This window comes from Serinus canaria, chromosome 1, assembly GCF_022539315.1.
Source record: "Serinus canaria isolate serCan28SL12 chromosome 1, serCan2020, whole genome shotgun sequence".
NCBI classification, from domain to species: Eukaryota; Metazoa; Chordata; class Aves; order Passeriformes; family Fringillidae; genus Serinus; species Serinus canaria.
In genome coordinates, this window is record NC_066313.1 from 95,340,572 (window position 1) to 95,353,453 (window position 12,882).

Here is a 12,882-nt window from a genome sequence, read left to right on the forward strand (position 1 = left end):
CTTTAAGAGGGGTGCTAATAAGCCTCTACATTCAGAAGATACCCTGACACCAGTTCAAAAGCAGCAGTCCCAGAGCCTGTACCTCCACAAGGTATATGCTCCAGTTTTACTTAGGTGTTTTCCACTGCCACAACAGCTATAATGTATGCAACATGGTCAGTGATTAAAAACAAAGAGCAGTTTGGAGACCTCACAAAAATGCAAGCCCAGATAAAAATCATAGTCACTCTCAGTGTTAGAGAAAATGAATAATGAAATATAATGGGGAGTAATGCAAGCAAAAAACAGATTGAAAGAAGTACGCCCTGCCAAAACAAACAGGAAGCATAGAATTGTGTAACTCTTAATTCCCATTTCTATTCAGAGTTTAACTGGAATGGGGGGGCAAAGTACACAAATGAATGGTAAAAATTCAGAAAGCCCAACCATGTTTTCCTTCCTTTCAGAGACAGGGTTGTCTCAGCTCTCAGTCTGTAATCACTCACTTACCCAGCCCTGCTTCTTCAACCTCATCTCACTAAAACAAGTCATACAGCAGACCAATGCTCACTCCATGTGAGCAGATGCACAGTGTCACATGTCACAAAACTCACATGCAGAACCATACACCAGCACATGTTCAAGCAGCAGCAGTTTCCCTTAAAATTACTTTCCTTAAATGACTGGGACTGCATTTAGTCTTCTAAACCTACCTTTACATCATATTCATTACAGCTAAACAAATGACCTGAGAATCAGATTTGACAGTAAAGTTAAGAATTACTTTCACTCTCCGAAAACATCACAGAATCAAAGAACCATCAAGGTTTGAAGAGACATTTAAGATCATCCAGCCCAAATGTCAACCCAGCACCAGCATAATCAACAGTAAACCACATATAACCCCAAAATGCTCTCCTCATTTATTCTTGCTCTCCACAAATCCTCCAGCCCCACTGCAAAGCTGAGAAGACAACATCCTGTTAGGAAATGGAAAGAACATTAGAAGTAATTTTCTCTTGAATAAAGAGAAGACCTGCATGTGATCCCTGAGTCTCAAATCCTATTCTAGCCCCTTCACCAACAGGTACCCATCATACCTTCAAAACCAAGGCAGATGCTCTAGGAGCAGAATTAGGGTTGAAGCCTTAATTCCCCATTTGCTCAATTCCAAGTAGTTCCTACCCCTGCTTCCAAACACAGGGTCAGTGAAGTGGGACAGGACTGTTAAGAGAGTCATTATAAACATGAGATATTTAGGAAACTGATCCAATCAAACCTCATTCAACAACCTCTCAGCTCAAGAGATACCTTGGAGCCAATGAACAGAAGAAAATGAGCTCCTCTGCTGCTCTGATCCCAGTTTTACTCTGCAGAAGCCATCTAACTTGAGTTAGCATTTGCTTGTGAAGACCTGCTGTAAAAGGTTCATTTTTCTCACTATTTGTGTGCAAGGACATACACAGAATCGTGATGTCATCAAAAAGTAAGCACACCTCAAGTTAGTTACATCACCATTTTTTTGTCCTATTTTAAAGAGAAGATTGACTTCCCTGAAATGAGAAAAGACACTATATTGTAAACATGAACTGCAAAGAAACATCAGCAGAATGGTACTGTTGTGACATTCAGAATGTCAGCAAATTAAAAATCTTTCACAGACTGATTGCATTGGTAAAGAAACTGCGTAATGCTTTGCCTGGAAATTACATCCTCTTGCAACTTAACACATTAACCAACACAAGATAAATGATTCCTGGTCTAATTTCTGGTGGCAAATGGGGGAATTACATGGGGGAGCAAATAAGGAGTTGATTACAGAATTTGAAAGATAAAAGCAAGACAAGAAACAAATGTGAAACATCTCATGACATATGGAAAACTAGTACCTCTTGATCAACTTGAATCCATTCGAATCACCTTCCTTAGTGCAACTGTAGCATATTTTAAATGACATGCTGGTTAAAGAAATTCCTGTGGGAAGCAACCCCTTCTCTGTGACCACAGGATATTTTACTAGGAGATGTTAGTAGTGGTCTTCATTAACAGTAATAGCTACAATACAGTGAAGGAGAGGGATTACATATGAGGTATCACAGTCTATGCATTCCTACACAAGTGTGGGAATGGCCAGATGAGCCCTGGAAGAGGTAAACTGCACTAGCTGTGACAAAGGGACCATCTGAGCATGGGAGGACTGAAACATTATGAAGAAGCAACCAGCATGTCTGTGGTTGTAAAGATAAGGCAGAGGCATCTGTACTCTGGTTTAATCTCCATGCAAGCACGTTTGGCACAAACACTTGTTAGCCATGAACAATGAATTTTTACTTTTCACCATACCTCTGCCACTAAATGTAATTATTCAAATGTCTGCAGGAAGCAAATGCCCAGCAGGCACATGCATGTTCTGATGTAATTCTCCACCAAGTTTTGAAAAGCAGCCAAAGAAACACAAAGAAGACCAACTCTATACACAGCTTTCTAAATTTTCTAATACATGAAGAGTTCCACTTGCCTCTACTCATGAATATTTTCATATGGTATTCTCTGAAGTAAAAGAGAGTTGTAGAGTAGTACATGTTCCATTTTTCTGGATCTCTCCAGTCCTACAGAGCTCCTCTAGCTCTCTCAGACAGTACTAGTTCTACATCTCACAGTTTTAACAGTCTGTTTTTAACCTGAGTCTGGTTTTAACTTGATGGCTGTGATGGAATTTTATTTTATTTCCATTCTTGCATGCCCAAAGTGCCCAAGCCAGTTTCACATGAATAAAACTTGAAATTCCCATTTCACACATGATGTTCAAATGTGATGATTAACTGGATGGCTGCCTGTAAACTCCTGTCATAAATTTTCATTCCACACATTTAAATATTATAGAACACGAAGTGGACTTCAGAGTGTCTCTGCAAAGGGCCTAAAACAATCTGTAACAATGTTAGATTCTTATTCTCCTATCAAAGTACCAGCACAGATGTAGCATGATGGATTGACAGAGTGATTATTAGATATAACCACTTCAAAATATTATTTATTTCTGTTGTCAAAACTGGTGCCAAGCTTTGAAACAGGATGGACAGTTAAATACAAAATGTTCCTTAATTCTAGCTATTACCTTCACTTCCTTCAATAGATGGTATTACAACATTTTAAAATTAATTTGTACTGGGTATTCCTTTGTGATGTATCCCATAAAAAACTAAAAAAAATCCCATAAAAATCCCAGAAAATCTAATGATCTGGTCATTCAAAGAAAGCATGAAGATATGCAATTATTTGCCTCTAATTAATAATCTCACTGGCACATTCAAACTGGAGGGCAGAACTGAATAGCCAATTTATTTCTCAGTCAAACTGAGCCAAGAGATTCATGAAATGATGGGGTCAGCAGTAGCAATGAAACAGTAGCCTGGAATTCCTGACTTTTTGAAATGCCTTTTATTTTTAAATGTTTAACAAACATTTATATTCTCACTAAGTTTCTATGCTTACAATTACACTTTTCAGACTCAATATATCTAAAACTAATTTCATGTTTTATATTTACCATGTATATATATATGCTGTGAAAATAAAAATAGTTCTTGTGTGTGATTCAAACCTGAAAGACTCCCCAAATATTTGGCCTTTCATGGCAGTCCAAGCAGGAAACAGTAAGCAGAACCCAAAAGCAATACTCACTCTTCAAATCTCAGAGCTTCTGAACACGGCTCAATGGAGACTGGTGACAAGTGGTGCTCCTCAGGGATCCCCACTGGCACCACCAGAGCCTGGTATCTCCATCAGTGACATAGACAGTGACACTGAGTACACCCTCAGAAAATCTACCAACAGCAAACTGAGTGGTGTGGTGGCCACACCCGAGGGATGGGTCACATCCAGAGGGACCTGGACAAGCATGAGAACTGGGCCCAGGGAAACCTCATGAGGTCCCACACCTGGACAGCTGCCAGCATCCCCCACAGCTGGATGCAGCCCTGCTGAGAAGGAATTGGGGCTGCTGGTGGATGAGAGGCTGGACATGAGCCAGTGATGGGCCCTTGCAGCCCAGAAAACCAAACACGTCCTACAGTACCTCCAAAGCAGCACGGCCAGCAGGGCCAGCTCCACTCTGCTGAGACCCCACCTGGAGTGCTGCATACAGTTTTGGGGTCCTCAGCACAGGAAGGACATGGACCTGTTAGAGCAGGTCTACAGGAGGGCCACAGAAATCAGAGGGCTGGAGCATCTCTGCTAAAAAGACAGGCTGACAGAGCTGGGGTTGTTCAGCTCAGAGAAAGAAGACTGGAGAAATCTTAGTGTAGCCTTTTAGTAATGAAAGGGGGATTAAAAGAAAGGTGGGGACAGTCTTTTTAGTAGGGTCTGTTGCAACAGGAAAAGGGGTAATGGTTTTAGAACAAAAGAGGGTAGATTTAGAGTAGGTGTAAAAAAGATATTTTATGGTGAAGGTGATGAAACACTGCAACAGGTTGCCCAGATAGGTGGTAGATACCCAATCCCTGAAAACATTCAAGGCCAGATTGGATGGGACTCTGAGCAACCTCATCTAGTTCAAGATGTCCCTGCTTATTGCAGGGGGTTGGACTAGATGATCTTTAAAGTCCCTTTGAAACTAAGCTATTCTATGAATGTGCATACTCAATTGTCTTGGATGATATTACCACACATCCATCCACATATGTAGGACCTCCATATGTGTATTTTCTTTTCTCTCAGGAACAGCCACTGGCAGTTCAGACTGTCAGAAATTTTTGGAATGCTCTTAGTGTTCCAGTTCTTCCTAGGGGTATCTGATAAAATTGTTTTCCTGTTGATCAAACTTGTTTTTGAGGGACCAGGGAAGCTTGTGAGGCTTGAAGAATTTGATAAAATCCATCTCACTACAAACTGATGCCTTGCTATATGCATGAAGTTGGATTTTGTTTGTTTTGGCAGGAGTTTTCGGCAGATACTAAAAAGCTGATGAATACAAAAGCCTGTCTCTCACATTTGTTTTCTACGTCATTTTCACAGACTGGACAACTTTTTTTCTGCTTAACTTAGACCCATTAAAAAATTGCTCCTGTGGCATCACTGTGTCTATGCTACCACACAGCACCTCTGCTCAAAGGTGAGAATTCAGTGATCCCTTGTTATTCCTTATGTAAGTATTCAACTGCAAAGAAACCACAGGAAAACCAGATTTGCAGATGATTGCACAACAGCTGTCTCTGCTATGCTTGATCTGCAGCCTACAGGAAACAACAGAAACTTTCTCGTTAGTGAGGTTTAGGTTTCTTCCATGGTAACTTGAGTACAGGTCTACCACACATACACATATCCTGCATCAGGATTCTGATAGCTGAGCTTCTCCTTTTCATCTCCTGTCTCCCAGGAGTTTGATGTTTTATGATGAAAATTAACTTGTTTTCTAGGAAATAAGCAACACTGTCTTTAGGAAAACTTGAGTAGGACTCATTTGACATAAATGTCTTCAATGTCTATCTGAACTAGTGACAGCTGGCTTCCTTCACAGACAAGGTTACACAGAGTGAAAAATACCACTTCTATGGTAAGATCTACCTGACCTACATAGACATTTAATTCTGGATATCAGGAAATGTCAGAAAAGCATTTTTCTCTCCACTGAGTATCAAGACATCCTGGCATGAATGGGTCTGATTTAGATTATCTACCCTGTAGACATCTGCCCTTGATCAGACAATCCCACCCCTAGGTGGCCCAAATTGGACACAGCAGACAAACAACTTTACTCATCATTTTTACATAATGACTGTGGTTAAGCAAAACTGAAATGGAAGACAGTATCTGTGGAATAAAACACTCCCAGTGTTTACTGCTGTGATATGAAATCAGTGGCTTAACAATCTAAACAGAGACAGCTTATCAAGCCCTTACCTTTGGGGATAGTAATCTGACAGCCCAGGTCACAGTCCTGCTGCAACTGATAAAAAGCCACTTCCTGCAGCCGAGCACGCTCCAGCTCCGAGAGGCTTTGAACGGGAACTGACTTCAGCCGAACACTGCGCCCTGACATGCTGTTCCAAGTGAAATCACCCTACAGGAAATCAAATGGAAAAATATGAAGCATCATATGGTATGCACAGTTTAATAAACAGAACCATCTCTTTTACTAGAAAAAACAACACAGGTTCTCACCAAAAGGCCATTTTCTTGGACATCTCTAACCTTTCAAATATCTTTATTTTCCCTAGAGCAGCATTCCTTAAAAGGGATATAGACATGCAAAACAAGAAGTCAATTCTGTCTGAAGCCATTTAATCAAGTATTGCTGCAAAAACATTAGGATTCCACTAACAAAAAGCACAAAGCAGGGAAGGGCTGGGGGGGAAGCACCCTTGTCTGCTTTTCCCAGTTTACTTTCTCTGTACAGTACTTGATTGCTACTTAATTCTCTTCCTACATCATCACTCAGAGCAGCAGATCTCCATGGATGACATGCATTTTATCTCCCACATCTTGCTAATCCCACTCCAGCAGACTTGGAGAGTACACTGGCAGAGCCCCTTTTCCAACACATCTCATCTCCTCCTTACGACGAGGCTGTGTTTAGAATATGATCGACTAAAAGACAAGACATTCCATGTTTCTGAACAGCTGCAATAACAACCTATTTGTTAACATTTATAGAGAAATCAGCATGAGATATGCTACATCTCTGTAAGGTACCAATTAAGCCTGGAAAGCAAACCGAAAGCTTTAGCTGTTGTATATCCCACCTGTGAGAACCTACACAAAAAACTGTTCTCCCAGTATTCAGCTTGGGCCAGAGAAGTAATCATCACTCAAAGAGAAGAGCAAGCACAAAGACAACCCTGAAGCCTGACAATTAACTTAAAGTAAAGCTTCCAGAATTCATCTCAAAGAGCACAGATTAGAACAGGGAGAGAAAGAATTTGTTTTTCATTCTAACCATGTTAAAAAATAAACATCAATCTTGTCAGTAAGTATAACCTGATCCAGCTGCTGATAATGAAAAAACTCTGATGCACATCAGCTGGGCGGTAAGAAACCCACCAACCTGCCTTTTATCACAGCATGGCAGACCTACAATTAATAAACTCCACTCTTGTTTTCAGTTTAAATTTCAACATCTGTACTTTCACTGCATACTAATTTTTTTTCACTGTAAGCTTACAATTCATCTGTTCTGCACATCCATCTGCAGTCAAAGGATGTCCACTGACTTTAAAAATTATTGGTGGAAGCTCCTTAATATAAAAGTTGGTAAAATTAGACTTTACTTAGCATTATTCATCCTGTTGTATGTAAACATCTTTTTGCACACTTCCATATATTTTGCCCATATATGTGCATATATATTTATATACACACAACATGAATATACATTTGTATTTAAGCATATATGGACATCTACGACTGTGTGAGAGTATTCACATGGAGGAATGAGACAAAAACCATTAACAAATGTGCAGCACCATTCAGCAATACAGATTAAAGGAATTACACAGTTAACACCCTTTCTTGTGATTCACAAAATATTTTTGAGTTCAGCAAGGAATTTTTTTTTTTTTTTTGCAGAGTAGTTTTTTTAAGCCATTAAGCAATCATAATAGATAAAGGCATTACCTCAATGTCAACAACTGGACCTCTTTATCTTAATGCATGTACTATGATCAATGTCTTTACAGTATTTATATGCACATGGGCTACATATGCAAAACTTCTGTGTTTCCCCAGTATTTAACTACTGCAATTTGTTACTTGATTTTTTTTTTCTCTTCACCTGTTCTTGCTCTTCTGGTGCCTTACTGTTGACTAACCTGAATTAGTAACCTCAGACTAAAGGTTTGCACAGTGTTGCAAGTCAAGCTGGGTAGCTTAACTCAAGCAAAACCAAACCAAGCAAGACTCACATAAACCTCATTTGAAAAATGAAAAATTACAAGTAAACATTTACATTTTTTGAAAAGCTGTTGTCATTTATAGATAAAAGTGATCAAGAACAGCATCCTAAACCAGACAATGTATACAACAAAACTAACTCCTTTCCAACCCCGATAATGCAAAAGAAACTTTACAAGCACAGAAGTATGCCATTCAATCCTCAATATATAAAGTATTCTACAGTCAGAATGGTACAGACAGAGAAACATAGGTTTTTATGATGGAGTTTAGGGGTATTTTATCTTAAGTTATTTCTCCATCATGAGCATTTTCATAAACAAAAATATCACTGGTATGTCTACCATGAAAAATTTGAAATCCTAACCCTTAAAACAGGAACGGGAATGAAAAATGACACCCCAAAGAAAATTTTAAGGTAACAGGATACATGCCCTGTTTCCTGTAGACCACAAAAACCAAGTGCAGCATGGGACTTCTAAGAATTACCACAAATAAGGCAAAACTTCCTTAACTGAATTTAACTGAATTCTGCATGAATACATGAATTACTCCTCTTTGTCAGGAATGAAATAGAATTATGAAAAATAATTTATAATGAAATGAAAAAACAATTACAATACAATTACAATGAATAAAAAACCCCAGGTTTTTATTCTGCCAGTTTGCAAGGCCCCCATATGTTCTTGGTGCTCACTGTCTAGCTAAAAACAGTTATTTTCAACATCTGTACCTTGCAATGGCACCACAGGTTGCTGAGATTAAAGAGTGTGCAATCACTCTGCCCAATTGCTGTGCACTAAAGAAGACATTCCTTTTCAACACTTGATGGGTTTGATAAAATCTCTGCTAGGTCACATTAACATAGGGTTTTATTATGCTAATGGAACACATGACTAATAAACTAAAATATTTTTGGAAAATCATGTGGTAGGTAGGGCCAATGAAATCTCCTAATCTTTAAAGGCTCAAGGAACGTTTCCTTGAAAAATTCTGTTTCATTTTGCAAATATATATCACTGTGTTCTATGAGTCAAAACACAGTATTTGAGAATTTAACCTATTCAAACACTGGTATGCTTTATAAAACACAAGGTAAATTAAAGGCCTCATCTTCCTCCCAAAGCCCTGCACAGTTATACAAACAGCCTGCAAATATTGCAAAATCATCCAGGCTTGGGAGAGGTCCAGAAAAGTCAAGCTCCCTTGAAGAATGGGTGCTGGTGTAATTACATCTGCCTAAAGCTATTCAGCACTCTGTGGGGCAACCAAAGGAGGACAAGGGCAGCACAGACATGAAGAATATTTTCTGTTTCTCTCTCCATGTGGGAGGAAACACTGCACCAGCCTAATTCAACATCAGCCTGCCCTAGCTGAAGCTTAAAAGAAGCAGAAGACCTTTAAGCAACAAGTCAGAAAGACGTGTTTGTTTTTGAAGTTCATGCTTGTATGTGTTCAGACATAGTACACAGGTTGCTCTCTGTTATGTAGATTATAGGACTGTAGGTCTGAATATGTTCTGCAAATGACTCCATCACCAAGAATTAAAAAAAAAAGGCAACACACAAACAGAAGAGTGCAAACAGAAATATTGTTCTGGGATAAAGTGATCAGCCTGACAGGACATAAACTGCTAACTGCACAGCTGCATTCATCAAAGAATTTTATGAAACCATAATCTAGACTAAAAGCCTTCTCTGTTTTTTTCCACCAACCAGTCACGTAATTTTCCTCTCAATTCCACAACTTCAGCTGCATTTTCTCTCTGGCATGCCCATTAACATCTAACATCTTTCCTTCACTCAACCGAGCAGTTCACTTACCAGGTAACTACCTAAAATATCAGAGCAGATGACTCAGCAAAGAAGATTGCTGGAAAACTGCACCTTTTGCCTCTGAAGAATCTGCATCTGTCCATTTTCCCTGTACTTCTTGTCCACAGTCATTTTTAATAAGATGCAGACTGCAGCTTTTCTGATATTCTTTCAAGCATTTTTCTAATAGGTTGGATGTTTGGTAACTCCAAAGTAAACATTAAGTGGCACATCCTGACTTAAGTAACACCATGCACCTAAATTACTCTTAAGCATGTCTAAGCTATTCTTGTGTGCCTGACCTCTTTCTCCTGAGCCTCCAAGAGAAAATCTTGCAGATGTCTTTCAGAAAAGCCTTGTTCTTCTGTCTTTGGTACAATACAGAAACTGGCTGACAACTGCATAGAATGCTGAATGTAGATGCAAATCTATAGACAGTGATCAACCTTGATTTCTGTGGAGTTTCAAGTCTCAGTGAGTTATGTGGGTGGGAAATAAGGTTGGGAAATAAGAAGCCTCACACATCACAGTTTAATAAAAAAGAATTTAATGCAAGATGGAGAGTGCAATTTTTGTCTTATGTCTTACTGCTATTGCTAATGACTTTGGTCTGTACTGATTTAGGTGAACACCATTATCAGATTAGCTGTCTGCTTTTCATTAGTCTTTTGCTCAAATCCATTTAAAACCACTAAGATCAAAACCAATTATGTCTAATTTCTTCTATCCTAGCAACTTTTAGCTGTGCACTTGTATTTAGATGGGTGTCCACTGTAAAAGAACTCAGTGGTTTTGCACAAAAAGATTATATTGCAAATAACTTGGCAAACATAATATTAGAGTCATAATTCTGTTTGTTTAATTACTTCTTTAAGCTTCATGAAACTGTATATCACTGCCACTTTCAATCTTTTGCTCCCTCATATCATTTGTTTCAACTCTCTACAATTATTTCCAGACTCCTCAGGCATGAACTCTCACAATTTGGCTACTGGTAAAGGTAATCCCTCTTCATTTCCCTGGTCCTGCTGTTAGTAAGAACAAAAACCAGTTTTAAAGTAAAAGTCAGTCACTTCAGTACAGCTACATACTCTGTCCTTTTGAATCAACATACAGAATACTGTTCCTGGACAGGATGAGAATGAAGGAGAAGGGGAAAAACTAATTTAAGTAGCCTTTTAAGCATTACATGCAGTTAAAGACTGCATGGAAACTCCTTTACTAGTGCTATCCCAGATAACCACCTGCAAATTAATGAAGAGTTAAAAAGCAGTAGATGGTACAAATGTGCTACAACCTGACTCTGCCACCCTCATTTCAGCTGCTCTTCCACAGCATCCACAGCTCAGTGCATTACAGGCAGCACCCTGGTTTCCAGCAGGCATTACAAACAATTGCAACCTAGGATGTTCTTGGAGCACACAGACACTCCCAAGTGTCTGCTACTACTGCAAAAGAATTCTTTCAGATGAATGAAATTCCACCTCAACACTATACAAAGACTTGCTGTGTGACATGAAAGCATTCAGAGGAAGAGATCTAAACATGGATGTACAAAGTATGAGGCCCCAACAATTAATCTTCATTAAGAAAGACTGACTTCACTAAGGTTGTTATCTAGGGTGACATCCTGTTCCCCTTGACGTCAGTGGCAAAATTATTAATATAATGTCTCCACTAGGAAGAGAGTAAGTACAGTCCAGATGATTGTGGTGGTTTGAAGCCTTGCACTAAAGTTGCCTTATCTCACCCTAGATTGTATTTAAGTGTAGTTTTGTCAGAAAGATCATATTTTCAAAAACAATGGTTGAGATATCAAAACCACTTAATGGCAATTAATATAACCACTGCATTCTCAAAGACAGACACTTCCTCAAATCCTGTCTCATTCCCAAGGCTGGAAATCCATGTATTCAGGATCAGTACTGCAAGGGAACCCCTGTGGGAACACTGGAAAGCTGGTATTCATCTCAGAGGAGACAGAATTCACACCCACAACAGAAATACTTCGTCTAGCAAGAAGGCACGAACCCGTGTCCAGGTAAAGATACCCATTTCAGACTATTAATTACAGTGGTGATTTCCATTTATTAGAGTAAAAACTAACTTTAGTCTCAGGATAAACAGAGAGCAGAACAATAAGCAGGCTTTCACAGCAGTATTAAAATTGTTGAAATAAAAGGGAAAATATTTCCGGATCAACCTTTCCAAGTTTTCTAAATGCCTCAGGATACTATTTCATGTTTAGAGTATTTAAAAGGCATTCTCTTACAAAAACCTGATGTGTAATGGAGATGTATTTAATTCCTTTTCTGACAGTAATAAACCTAAATGATGTAAAAAGGTATTGCCCAGCAAAATATTCATCTCTAACATACAGACTCTATACTGAACTTTTTCAGCTGATCCAGAAAACCAACCTCCAGAAGTCAGAAAGCTCCCCTAAAATGCATCAAAATATATGGTCAGGTTTTTTTGATTTCTTACTTCAGCAGATACCAATATTTCTTCAGGGATTTATCAGGAAGAAACACAATTAAACTAGACGAGGCCAAATATATTTTTGGAGGTTTCAAAATAGAGACAAAACACCTTAAAAAGCCCAAATCCAACTTCGCAAATACAGCTGAAATTTTGTTGGTCTTCACATAAACAGCTTTTTGAGTGTTTTCATGTGTAAGAGAGAATTAAGCCATCCTGCAATACTCTGAATTTTGCTGCAGGTTAAGGGTACAAGCAGTGCTGTCACAACTATGACTGCTGAAAAACTGCAGTACTTACACCATCTGAGAGCACAGCAGTGAGCTACAAAATTTCATCTATCTCAACACAAAAGATTTGGGATAGTCTAGATTCATTAAGAGAAGAATTATTTTTCCTTCTATTGGTTCATTTACTGTACATTTTGAGAGGCTGGTGATAGGTTTTTCCAAGTGTCAAACACTTTCCAAGTGTTAAACTCCTGCTTCATTTGGAATAACAAGAACTCTGCAAACTAATGGAAGCTGAACCAAAATCCAATACAATAGATGCACAAATATTATTTTTAGTTGCAAAGCTTACTTAAACACGCTCCACACCAGTTCCTATGACCAACACAAATGTGATCCCAACAGCCCTCAGTGTTCAGCTGCCTGTGAAGGTGAATGAAGAACCACAGCCATGATACACTGAAGACTGGCATCGACTCTTTGAGTTT

At 38.9% G+C, this 12,882-nt stretch overlaps 1 protein-coding gene across 6 annotated transcripts in view; it reads right to left on the minus strand.

Moving 5' to 3' along the window:
- Positions 1 to 12,882, minus strand: part of ARHGAP6 (Rho GTPase activating protein 6) — a 312,914-nt gene that overhangs the window by 53,867 nt on the left and 246,165 nt on the right. For all 6 annotated transcript variants that reach the window (XM_018913533.3, XM_018913529.3, XM_009089772.4 and 3 more), the window contains exon 2: positions 5,881 to 6,040. In XM_018913533.3, the coding sequence (XP_018769078.2) occupies positions 5,881 to 6,040 (160 nt within the window). The remainder of the gene's footprint in view (positions 1 to 5,880; positions 6,041 to 12,882) is intronic.